The sequence below is a fragment of the Triturus cristatus genome, chromosome 4_1 (genome assembly GCF_964204655.1).
Source record: "Triturus cristatus chromosome 4_1, aTriCri1.1, whole genome shotgun sequence".
Taxonomy (NCBI): domain Eukaryota; kingdom Metazoa; phylum Chordata; class Amphibia; order Caudata; family Salamandridae; genus Triturus; species Triturus cristatus.
In genome coordinates this window covers 955067656-955080674 of record NC_140585.1, presented here as the reverse complement: position 1 = coordinate 955080674, position 13019 = coordinate 955067656, and the positions used below count along the sequence as shown (strand labels likewise).

The 13019-nt window shown below is 46.7% G+C and overlaps 1 protein-coding gene across 1 annotated transcript in view; it reads left to right on the top strand.

The window, feature by feature from the left end:
* The window catches only part of CFAP54 (cilia and flagella associated protein 54), a 2172274-nt gene that overhangs the window by 554700 nt on the left and 1604555 nt on the right, over positions 1-13019 (top strand). The window contains exons 19-20 of the mRNA XM_085653834.1: positions 4834-4908; positions 4999-5117. Coding sequence (XP_085509960.1) covers positions 4834-4908; positions 4999-5117 — 194 coding nt within the window. The remainder of the gene's footprint in view (positions 1-4833; positions 4909-4998; positions 5118-13019) is intronic.

The following is a 13019-nucleotide window of genomic DNA, read 5'->3' as shown; positions in this document are numbered from 1 at the left end:
CGGAAACTCCAAGGAAGGAAAGGGGGTGTGCCAGCCTCTGCCAACCCCACCCCTCAGGTGGGGGAGGCGAGGTGAAGCACATCTCCGGGCTCTCGCCTTCTTGAAGATGGGAAGCCCTGCCCAATCACGACTAGGCTACTGCCCCCCTCCCACAGGAGAGTAGCAGGATAGGTGGTGTACTGGCCCCAGGGAATGGACCTTTTGGTCCCTGCTCTTTACCTACCTATAACGCCCCTACATTCAGTATTTAGGGGCACCCTGAACCTTCCTTCCTCAGATCAGATTCCGAAACAGCAAAGAAGATCAAGAAACAAGAAGACCTGCCGTGCAGCTGCTAACAGGAGGAAGACACCAACTGCTTTGGCTCCAGCCCTACTGGCCTGTCGACCCTCGAACCTGCTAAACCCCGGCATCTCCAGTGGCCAGCAACCTCACAAACCCCGGAGGACCTGGCTACCTTGTGACTCTAAGCAACTGGGACTCCCATGAGCAGTGGTACTGCTCAATGCAAGTAACTGACCCCTGTCAACAGCCAGGAACCGCAAACCCTGCACACTCTGCACCTGCCAAGCCAGGCCTGTGCCGGAGTGAACAAAGACCACGAGGATGTCCCCCCGGCGACTGTGACCCTGAATCCAGCACCCAAGGACCCACCTTGATGCTCCTGATGACGCCTGCAGCCTCAGAACCAGGGACCCCTCCAACCGCGACCAGCAGAGGGTAAGATTTCCCGACACCAAAAGGCACCCCTGCACCCGGCGCCCTGCGGCCCCCTGTGCCCAACTCCTGAGTGTCTACCTATCCTCCAACTACCCAACTTACCTCTCGAAGTGGTGGTCGCACCTGAAGAATCTTCGTCCCTGAGCTTGCAGCCTTAGTTTGTTCTTGAGCTTCTCCATTGCAATCCATTGAGCGCCCGACGGCTCAAAAGCACCCTGCACTCAGCCGCCCGAGTGCCCTTGGCAGTGCAACCTCTACCCTAACCTACTTCCCCATTAGCCCTGAGCAAGTGACCAGGAGCCCAGCACCCACAGCCGCGTGGCCTGCTAGCAAGCAGCCACCAACCAAGGGCCCACTGCCTCCCGTAGGATAACATTGGGTCTAACTCACTATGCACCCAGCTGCCCCTGTGCCGCTGAGGGTGTAACAACTGTACTTACCTGACCCTGGGAGACCCCTGAGTCTATGCCCAGAACCTTAACTCTACCAGTTGAGTATTTACCCAAAAGCCGATAACTCACTTTTCTTCCATAGGGTAACATTGACTGGTTTCACTTGGAAATTCTTTTAAGTGTGGAGTTTCTAAACTTTCAAATATTCACCTAAAATCAACCGAGTAACGAAAACTAAAATACTCACCTGCTATCAGGAGAGATCCCAGTGCTGGATCTTGGTGCCCAGCACTGACCCTGAAAAGTAATTACAACCATACTTACCGCTAACCCCATTTTCTTCCATAGGAAACCATTGACTGTTTTTCTGTGAAATTTCTTCTGTGTCGATTTTTTGCAAACTACAAATATTCTTTTAAAAATCGTACCAACTGTGAAAACGTAATTGCTTACCTGTTTTAGATGTCCCAGTGCTGAACCTAGGAGCCCAGCACTGGATTGCAAAAGTAACGAGAACCTACTTGACCTGTAATTTGAATTTCCTTCCATAGGATAACATTGCCTGGTTATTACAAATATTTGTTAAAAATCGCCTGTATGACAAAAACTCATTCTTTCAACTGTTTACAGGAGATGCCCCAGTGCTGGATCAAGGAACCAACACTGAGTTAGAAAAAGTAACAATAACCCCACTTACCTGCTAAGTGAATTTCCTTCCATAGGATAACATTGGTGATTCTATGTGAAAAAGATTCCAAGTGTCAACTTTTAAAATACAAAAATATTGCTTAAAAATCACAATTGTTTACAGGAAATGTCCCAGGAAAGTAATCCTTAAAGTAACTAATTGCATTTAACTAGAAATTCTCATTGAGCTCAATGTATTATTGTGTTTGAAATTGTGTTGCCTATTGCAACCACTGTAACTGTTATATTCAAAAGTCTATTCCCTTTTGAAAAGTATTTATCTAAAGTATCTCATCCTGAGAAAGTATATTTTGATACCCATTGTTGGTTCTAAAATAAAACAACTATATATTTTTATACCAAAACCACTGGCCTAGATTTCAGTTCTTGTGTGTGTGAGACCATTTGCTGACTGAGTGTGTACAACAAATGCTTTACACTGTCCTCTGATACTGCCTTACTGCTTGACCAAGCTACCACTTTAGAGAGTAAGGTTATATCTAACTTTAGCCTCTGCCAAACCTCTGGGGACTGTGGACTCTGTGCACACTGTACCTATTTGGGAACAGTATATACAGAGCCACTTTCTTACAGTCCTTTACCCAAAGGTCCCCTATTTTTGAGATCCCAATTAGGTCCCATTTGTCGAACCCTTTCGAGTTCCTCAGGTTACCCAGCTGTTCGGTATCCCACAAAGGGAGTCGCTAACGTAAGTTTCTGCTCCCACCCCAGGCTTCTGTTCGCAGCGTGCCAAATCTGGACTGAGTGTTTAGTCGGCCCTGTTAAAGGGAATTGCTGGGGCCTAGAATATAGAGCCCTGTTGTAGTTTCCCCCTGGCAGTAGCAATCTATCCATGGCATATCCCGGGTCATCTTTGCAGCGATAACTGCAGTGATTGATGGCAGCTAGGTGGGCAGCCCAATAATATTTTTTGAGGTCTGGAAGTCCGATCTGTGACCAATTATTGCATATACTCTTTCATGGGCTCTGGTGCACAACATTTTCTCTGTCAGCTGTGGGAGGAGTTTATAATGGTTTTGAAGAATCGGATGGCAGTGGATATCAATAGTTGCACAAGGGAAGCCAGAGAGGTGAAGGTTCTGAGTAGCAAGTGTGTATGCTAGGCAGACAGCAATGCATTATTGAGGCAGTGGAAGGAGTTTGGGCTAAGTGGAGTGTGAACTGTAATTAGGTATGGTATGGTATCTTATGGAATGGCATGGCATGGTATGGTATGGTATGGTTAAGCTGGACGCTGTTTTCAGCTAGTAGCCATCAGGGATTACCAGAATAGACCTGCAGAGTCTTTCTTTAAGACCAGTAAGGCAGTCAAGAGATCTAATCCATCTGTTTCCTCTGGCAAGGTGTTTGAGCTGATGACGTGTGACAGAAAGGTTCTTTCGAGTAAGCCAAGAGAGGATTTTTGTAGAAAAAAATTTAAGCCTTATCAAATTTAATGTAATAGGTATAACAGAGGTAACCTATGGGACTTTTTTATTTGTATACATCCTTGGGACTACATATGAATTGTTTTTTTATTAGTTTTACAAAATGTTAATGTAATGTGGATAATTATAACCGGTATTTATTAAATGAATTTTTAACATTTTGTATATGTTGGTGGATAATTATAACCAGTATTTATTAAATGACTTTTAACCCTTTGTATTTGTTGGTGTTAAAAGCCAAAGGAAAAGTGGGCTAACTGATTAGATTTAAAGATGTTTTGTACTTTTATGATCTGTTTTACAAATGGATCGAATAAAGTTTCTTTGATTTGAGTTGCTTTGAGTAAGCTTTCCTTCTTGATGGCTGTAATATCAGCAAGTCACATCACTGAGTTGTATGCCCTTTGCACCCAATAAACTTTCACTGTTTTCCAGAAAGACGGGTGGTTCTCTCATTTCGCTCTAATGTAATGTCAATTAGCATTTGAGCAAAGAGACTGATCCTCTCACATTTTCTCAGTATCCTCTTTCCTCTCTTGTTGAGGCGACATCACACAATAAGGATATCAAATGCACCTTGCAATTTTTCCTAAACTTATGTTCTTTTGACCAACTCCTTATGGCTTTTGGAAACCGAGCTCTTGCTAAGCCCCCAACTGCCAGATGGTTAACTGAGGCAGCTTTGGTTGTATTCTCCAGGCATGTGCTCCTTAGAGATCCATGATAGTAGAAACCATCTGCTACCCTGCATGCATTGGTCTGTAATGATACCTAGTATGCTCACAAAGTTCTTTGCCTGGTCCTCAGCAGCCTAATGTGAACTTCTCCTCCCTTTATCCATTGTCATTTCTTTTTGAATCAGCCCAGAAGATGAGTACAGAGAGAATGAATATGTAAGTGATGTCTAAAATTATCTTAATGGTGACTCCTTTACTCTTAGTTCATATGCTCATTTCCATTATCAATGCCCTTCTGCCGACTCCTCTTTTGTCGGGCAAAAACACACCCATTGGCAAGCGTACAATTTTGCACAGGGAAGATGCAATGATGTACAGATGAATGCACAATATGGGTGCCCAAAACTAGATAGAGAACCGTTTCTGGTACTGCCAGTAGGTTGCAGGATACCCGTAAGCTACAGAGACAAGGTAAACTTTGACATTATGCTCCCAGAGAAGTACAAGTAACGAATCTCTTTTTTCTATAGCTGATCATGAATAGTTAGAGACCTTTTAACTACTTTTACTTCGCAATACTTGCATTGGGCATGGCGGTGCTTGATATCAATGTATCCTGGCCTGCTGTGCGAATTACTATAGCAAACATTTGGCTCAAAGACCCTAAACCAAAAAGGCCATGTGGTTGTCACATTCAGGCTTTTATTGGGAGACAATGTATAGAACATCTTAAACACTGTCTTTTCTATGATATCTGAAATATTGTCTTCTATCACTATTATTTGAGAAATACATTCAGGAGAACTTTTTGTTTGAAATGTTCTTTTGAAAGAGGAGCTTGATTGTGCCTGATAATATGTGTATGCACTTTAAATGATATAACATATACAGTCATGCTTTAATTTTCAGGTGGTGTTATAAAACAGACTTCATGTTCCTCGGCTTGCACAAAAGGTCCTAAAGCGTGTCTCCATTTTTTCACAGGTGAGTATAATTAAAAGATAAACATGTTATTTTGTATTTACAACCAAGAGGAATCTTCTATAACTTGCTAAATATTTGTATGATTTACAGAGGAATACATATTGAATAAAATCAATAAGAATAAAATATCGAAAGCCATTTTCCTGATGCAGAAAGCAGCACTTGGGATAAAAAAAGGACTCACCCATAGTTCGACTCAAATCAGTGAGGTAATATACATTATGACTGTACATATCTGACGAGTGTGGGATAAAGTAATGCATGTTTGCAAGATAGAACATGCTTTAGCAAAGCCATTAAGTCTGACTTTGGCAAGCTGGTGCGATGGTTGAATATTTTTGCTGGAAACATAGGACAATAAAATAAAAAGAAGAAATAAAATGGGTCACTCCATAACCATGACCTCCTTTTGCCAACCAAAAAGTTTACATTTAAAAATATTATACATCACATATAATGTTAACAGAACATTACAGGTGCTTCCTAGCTGGTATAGAAACCCTTTTCAGGTCTCGGTTACAGAGAGGGCAATCTTTTGTTCCTAATGTACATAGCATGGGCTTTGGGTCAGCCCCTTGCGTATGACTGAATTACTTTCTTGTCTATCTTAACTGTCTCTTCTCAGTTCAATGGCGTTACTGCCTATACCTGTGTTTGTCTCGCTCAAGAGCAGTTCAGTTTTACAGTTGTTTGATTAGATGAGTTGTATCCTTCCACTGCATACCTGAGGGAACTCTTTTTCTTTTTTTAGCATTCTCTAGGAGGGCCTGTGTTTACTGACTCTCTTTTTTTCTTTTTACATTCCCTCCCCTTTACTCTCCATGTGCTGTTTTCACACTCCTCCATACTTCCTGCCCTAATTCCCTTTTTAGTTTTATTTTCTTTTTTTTACAATCACTCAGCAGCAAGTGCCCAGTGCTGCTGGGCAACAAGCGTCTTTATTGGCTCTCCCCGTACTTTTTTTCACCCTTATCCCCCATGCTTCCTTCCCCCACACTCTATCCTACCCCGTGTTTTCACATTTGTGTTTGCTTTATTACTGTACATAAACACCGTTCTTTTCATGTTTTTTTTTTTTTTACAGTTTATTTTACAAACCTAACATGGCCACCCACCATGCTAGAAATTTAAATAAAAAATTATTGACATGTATCATGCATAAGTATGTCATGATGTTATGTTTTTTTTTCCAAAATATATTTTTATTAGTATTTCTTGTACATTGTCAAAACATTGCAATAGTAACGAATACCGACACCATACAGTAAGTCTGGCATCCAACTCCAGTGGGCGTTTAATATTGACAACAACCATAAACAACCAACTTTCCCTCCTCCCTCCACTCCCCAGACACCCATTGGCTTTGACCAGCATAACAGCAGAAATGAGCACCACAATATAGAGAACCGTACACTTGAACACATCACAGTCACCTTCTTCAAGATACCCCCTGGCTTTGGCTACCGCTGTCTTCCAATAAGTCTAAAGAGTAATATTGCATCCATCTGGCCCGCACCTTATAATATTTTCGGATGCAGCCCTTACTGGCATACGTTGCTTTTTCTGCCACCATTTACATATTCATGCCCCGTCGCCATTCCTGCATAGTCGGACAGCATCGTGCCCCCCAGTATCGGGCTACTTCCCTTTTAGCCACGATCAGACCCAGGCTGCAGAACAGGATCTAGGCCCACAGCAAATCAATATCATTAAGGATTCCTAGAAGGAAAAAAATGTAGGATCCAGTGGAATCGAAGTCTCAAGCACCTAATCCAGTTCTCCGGCATTGGCCACCCAGTAAGCTTCTATTTGGGGGCAGTTCTAGATTATATGGAAAAAGGAGCTGTCTTCTATTTGGCTCCTCAGGCAGTTCGGGGATTGCACCCTTCCCATGATATGCAGTTGGTGCCTTTTGTAGTACACTCTGTGGAGTATTTTTTATTGGACTAGTCGTAGTTGTGATTTAATTGCTACCTCCCTTGGATGCATTAAAGCTGCCTCCCAATCTATATCCTCCATATCACCAACCTCCTTAACCCATCTCTCCCACAGTTTGTGTAGGGTATCTGACATGTTATTGTTGAGGTATTTCTTAAGCAAGGGAAATAGCACCCCTCCCTGGCTCTTCGGTCAGCAGCCGTCCCTCTAATGGGGCGTATTCCGGGATACCTTCCACAGGGAGCCCCTCCGCCTGCCATGCATGCCTTATTTGTGCATATTTGAGATAGTGGGTTGTGCTCATCACATATACCCGTTGAAGGGATGAGAATGGCATAATATCTCCCTCGATGAGGACCCCCACCTTAGAGATCCTGATCCTGACCCAGGCCTCAAATCCTTGTAGTTTTTGTATCTCCGGAGGCCAAACACCCTTCCCACAATGGTGTTTCCCTTGTTGGCGAACCGTGCCAGCCAATAGCTTTTACTGCTCTATCCCAAGCCGCAAATTTAATCTGGGTGGCCGGGAGGAGACATCGAGTCTCAATGCCTCCATAGAGATATTGTAGGGAGGACACTTCTCCCCATTGTGCCTGTCACAACCTACCCTAGGTCGAGTGCTCTGGTGAGCAAATAGCCAATCATTAATATTGATGCGGTTGGCTGCCCGTTATTAGGCACAAAGGTCGGGCAGGGCGAGTCCACCATCATACTGGTTACGTTGGAGGGTTTGTAGGGCATTTCTGGGGTGTTTACCAAACAACAATAGGGTCTGTATGTCGCCCTCTATTTTAGCAAAGATCTCTGGGGAAATCCGGTAGTACATATTCTGCAATACATACAACAGTTTGAGTAGTGAGATCATTTTGAACATGACAGTTCTTCCCAAAAGTTGTGAGGGGTAGTCCATACCACCTCTCCATGTCAGACCGGCATTCTACCATGACCCTTCCAAAGTTTGCTCGGAGCAAAGTTACCTCCCTAGCGTCATGAATAAGCCTAGGTACTTAAACCCCTGTGTCGTATGTGTCAAGCAACAGGGGAGCGGAGACACCTCCGTCCCAGCTTGCGGGAGGTAGAGCACTGATTTGTCCCAGTTGATCCTATTGCAGGAATAATTCCCATAGTCTTCGAACAAGTGAAAGATCAAGGGGGAGGGACTCAGATGGGTCTGTGATATAAAGAAAAATGTAATCCGCATAGAGCGAAATATCTTCTTCTGGTAAGACTTCTCCCATGATTTTAAAAGTTGTGAATCGCTGGATGGCTGTGTACTGCACATGCCAGTGATTCTATAGTGAGGGTGAAAAGGAGGGGGGATAGAGAGCAACTCTTCCTCGTGCCTCTAGCACAGGGGACTTCAGAGGACAGCACTCCTTTTACTCTGACTGCCGCTGCCGTGGCATGGTATAGTAATTTGACCCATGTCTTGTATGGGGGCCAAACCCAAACTTGACTATGGTTTGTTCAAGGAAGGGCCAATGTATGGCGTTGAACGTCTTTTCTGCATCCAGCGCTAAAAGGATATGGGGGTCAGAGCAGGTATTAAGTTTGTTAGCCAATTGTGTGACCATCTAAGATTGTAGCGGGCATGAAGCCGGACTGGTCCCTATGAATCAATGGCGTGATCACCTGCAGTAACCTAGTGGGCAATAGTGCGGCCAAAATGTCAACTTTGGTGTTGAGTAACGATATTGGATGGCATGAGTCGTATCTCTTGGTAGGCTTGCCTTCTTTCTGCAATACCACTATGACTGCCCGCCCAAGATCTGAAGGGAGGGTGCCTTATTTACCTTCTTCTCAGAACATGTTTAAGAGATGAGATCCCAAGAGCCCTATCTAGCATTTATAGAATTCTGCTGGGGTTGCCATTGGACCCCGGGGTCTTATTAGAGTTAAGTTTTGCCATGGCACCCTGGACTTCCGCAACGTAATGTCGGATTCAAGTAGGGCACATGCCTCTGCATCTAATATGGGGTAGGGATGGCTGCCAAGTGCGTTTCAATTTGGGGCAAGTCCTGTAACGGCTGGGCTATATAAAAATCCTTGTAGTAGTGGGCAAAGGCTTTAGCTATGGCTTTGTCAGAGTCCGCACATTCTCCCCCTGGTCCGACTATCCAATGCATCCATCTGGATTATGCTTCCCTTTTCCCCAACCAGGCAAGGAGCCTCCCGGCTTTCTCGCAGGAATTATAAAGTCTGTGTAATGTAACTAACATTTGAGTCTTATCCTCATCTTGTGCCAGGGTTCATTATTTCTCCCTCAGAAGATCCAGTTTCCTAAGGTCTGGGGGGTCTGGTCTAGTTCTAGGTCCCCCTCAAGGTTTAGCAACTGACCCTCAAGCCGTTCCAGGGCGCCTACTGCCCTTTTCTTCTTCTGGGCTATCAAATTCTGGACTCTGTCCCTAAGGACCATCTTATATGCCTCCCATAGCACTAGCTTGGACGTGACTGAGTCTTCATTTTCCTTTAAAAAAACCTCTGAGTCCACCCTCTGCAACTTCCCAGTCCCTCAAATCCTATGCATTGAGTTTCCAGCCCCGTCCCCCTCCACGTCGACTACCCAGCTTCACTAGGAATGGGGAGTGGCCTGAAAGGCCTTGGGCCAGGTAGCCGCTTGGTTTATAGTACCCACCTCGCTGGCCGGAGCAAAGACATAGACAAGGTGGGAAAACAATCTATGGGTCCCAGAAAAGTAGGAGTATCGTCTATCACAGGGGTGTGCACACCTCTAGAGGTCTGAGAGGGCCAAAGAGGCAGCACAGTGTGCAAGCGGAGTTTGTTGGGCATCCTCACCCGTAGTCCCTGTCCTGTCTTGGTCAATAGCCATAATGTCATTAAGGTCTCCTCCCACAATGTGTATGAAGGAGCCTGCTTCCAGTAATATAGCCGCTAAAGTCTCCAGGGGCCTGCAGTCTAGGGGCCACTTATACACTTAGTTATGTGACTTCCGTATGCCCCAGGACCCTTTCACTCCCACATATCTACCTAATGGATCTATCCACTGTTTTGTCATACAAAAAGGTGTATTTTTTCTAACCAGGGTGGCCACTCCCCTAGACCCTGTGGTGTATCCTGCATGCACCAGCACCGTATAGGCCCCTATCCCCAGGAATTTGCATTTAGATGGGTCTTCTGTAAGAAGACTACATCTGGTTGTATTCGTTTGATATTTTGGGTCACCAGAACCCTCTTAACTTTGTCTTCCAGGCTGTTCACATTCCAGGATGAGATTGAGAGAACCTTGTAATCTCGTAGTGGCGCAACCATTGTGGTTCTGGATCTAGGGGCAGTGCGTGCCAAAGTTGAAATGGTCGCCAGCCTGCTGATATGTGATAAGTGCATTGGATGTATCCCGCTGCAAGGCCAGTCTTCAGCCGAGGTGGCTGTGTCTTCACTTTAAACGCTTAACAAACCGAGTTACAACTTGAACTAACTGTCCTTGTAAGCAGTGATTCTGTACTTGTGTTTGTAAAACTATTCACTGTGACTCGCTAAGTCATCCATCACAGGACAAGGAGAGTCATTCCCCAGGGCCCCAGTTCTGCTCATCAGCCCCACGACTATAGGACTGCTGTCAGTCCGGATGCTGTAACCTCTGAGGGGGGATCTCGGTATCGTGTTCCAGGTTTGAAATAGCAACCATCAATGGGTGGGTGGGGGGGGGGTCTCAGAATCTGTACCCTGGTCCTCTCCCATATAGCCATGTGTGTATCCCCCCTCTAGGACAACAGTTTTGCTCTTTTTTACCGCGCCCACTCTTCCCTCTTCTGAGTCTTAAGAGGAGTCCAGTCTCATCTCCTGACATCTGTAGCACCATGGCGTGCCTGCACTATTTTTCTGAGATCGGCGAGCTCTCCTCCAGAACAAAAGCCAGTCTTTGGGTTGGGCCCCCTCTCCTGCATTCGGGCATGAGCCCAGAGCTCATTCCTCGCCCCCCCCACCGCATGGAGTGCTCCTCCAGCCACTCCGATGCTGCTTCAAGTGTTTGAAAGAAATGTAATTTCCCCTGGAATAGGACCTTCAGTTTGGCTTGGAATAAAATGATGTATTGCAAATTAAGACTTCGCATCTTGGCATTGCTAGCATTGAATGTATGCCTCTGCCGCTGAACCTCACAAGTGTAATCTGGGAGGATCAGGATCTTGGAGATTTCATTGCACACTTCCTCAATCTTGTGTATTTCAGGAAGGTTCATGTCTCTATTTTGGAAGTTCAAGAAGCGCGCTATCATTGGCCTCGGAGGGGCCCCCAGTAGTGGCCTGCCCCCAATTCTATAATGAAGGAGGAGAATATTTCTTGAGGTAAACCACTTCAATAGGAACCATGGAGCATTCAAGCCCTTAACTCCTTCCGAAAACCCCACGAATCTGAGATTGTTGCATCGGTAGTGGTTTTTTTTTGTTGCTTATTTATATAGCGTGAACTCGACCCGAAGGTATTGGAGCGCTTTTCATAGCACCGTATTTACATTACACATTCAGGCACGGGGAGATTAAGTGATTTGCCCAGAATCACAGGATGTGGACGCGACCTCGAGGCTCGAACCCTGGTTTCCTGCACCAGAGGCGGCAGCGCAGCCGACGGACCACATCCTCTCCCTCTCTCTGCGTCTTCCTGTTGCCACTCCATGTCCCTGGCAGTGGCCTGGGCCTCTGCAACGTCTTTGCAAAGGTGCTGGACTGTATTTTCCGACTTGGAAATCCTGGTTTCTGCATACATGACCCTTCCAGCCACATTGCGGAGGTCTTGACGCAGGAGGGAGACCTCTGAGTGCACTTCAACCACCCTCCCTTCCAGGGCCTCACGGGAGGACTTGATAGCGAGGAGGAGGGCAGCGTTATCAGGCATCCTAGGAGGAGCAGGCTAGTACCCTCGTATAATGGTCCATTCTGCCCTGATGGGGGATCTTAGTCTTCCCATTTCCCAGTGTTACTCCCCTGACCCCTGACCCCTGACACCTGACCCAAGAAACTCTGCATGGTTCTTGCGGCCCTAGCGCAGCAGTTTGGGCCCCCCGTCTGAGGTAAGGTTAGGCCTCCGGCGTGACTCAGCAGGCATGGCAGATCTAGATGGAGTCACCAGGATTGTGGTATTGCCCCAGGTAGTCTTCTCTGCCACCCTGAGGGCTCAGTCCAATGAAAGGCGAGGGAGTCGGGCCATAAGGCCACACTGACCATGCCGCGGCCTGAACCATGTCTCAGTTTGCCAGCTGGTGTGGGGCGGGGCCAACGGTCATCAGAGGCTGCTGCTTGAGCTGGGCCCTGTCTCACCTCTGCTCCCATTGGGCACCTCCACTTCCTCAGTTTACCAGAGTAGGTCCACCGCACTATAATGAAGGGGCCCAGGATGAGGCGGCCTCAATGTTCAGGGTGCCAACCACTCCCTGCAGCGCTCTGGCTCCAGCGCATCGACCTGATTCTTCCCTCCAACGGATCTGGCTTCAATATGACATCAGAGTTGTTCTGGGGTGTTCAAGGCTCCCACTCCATAGGGGAGGAGAGGGGACCGAAGCACATATTGTCAGTCCTCTCTGCCCCTCCCAATCCGGCAGGTGAGGGGCCAAGACAGCCACCCATTGATTCAAGCAGCGGCTGGCCTTGAATCACCCCCTTCCTATGCCAGGCACTGCCAGTCTCGGTTGTCGCCGGTTACCTCTGGCACCTTCGCTCACTCCGGAGCAGATGCAGGAGAGGGGACTAGATAGCAAGAGGTTTGGGTGCCTAGAGGCTGCCCGCAGCCACCGTCATGATCCCGCTGGCGATATACCGCCCACGGGCGCGTTGTCACCCCTTGTCAGCAGTGTTCTATCATCACCCAGACCTGGACATACCAGGGCACAGGTGGCAGCTTCGGCACTCCTCCAAGTCTAACCTGGGACCTCCGGGCACGGAGTCACAGTGCCAAAAACTACCTCTGTGTGCCTGGCTCTGCAACAGGGCTTCCTCCTTCGTGTCTCGAGGTCAGCTGCGGTCCCAAGGAGCAATGGTAGCTCACTGCAGTGGAGGTACTGTGGCCTCACCAGCCAGCCCGCTGCTCAAGTCCACGGCCCCCACAACCTGGGCGCACAGTAAGGCTTAGAGCGAGGTCATAGTCGTGGGGCTGATTAGGAAGATGCAGGATTTAAATGTGGACCCCGCATGAAGCACACTCAAGGAGCTTCTGACTCTAGC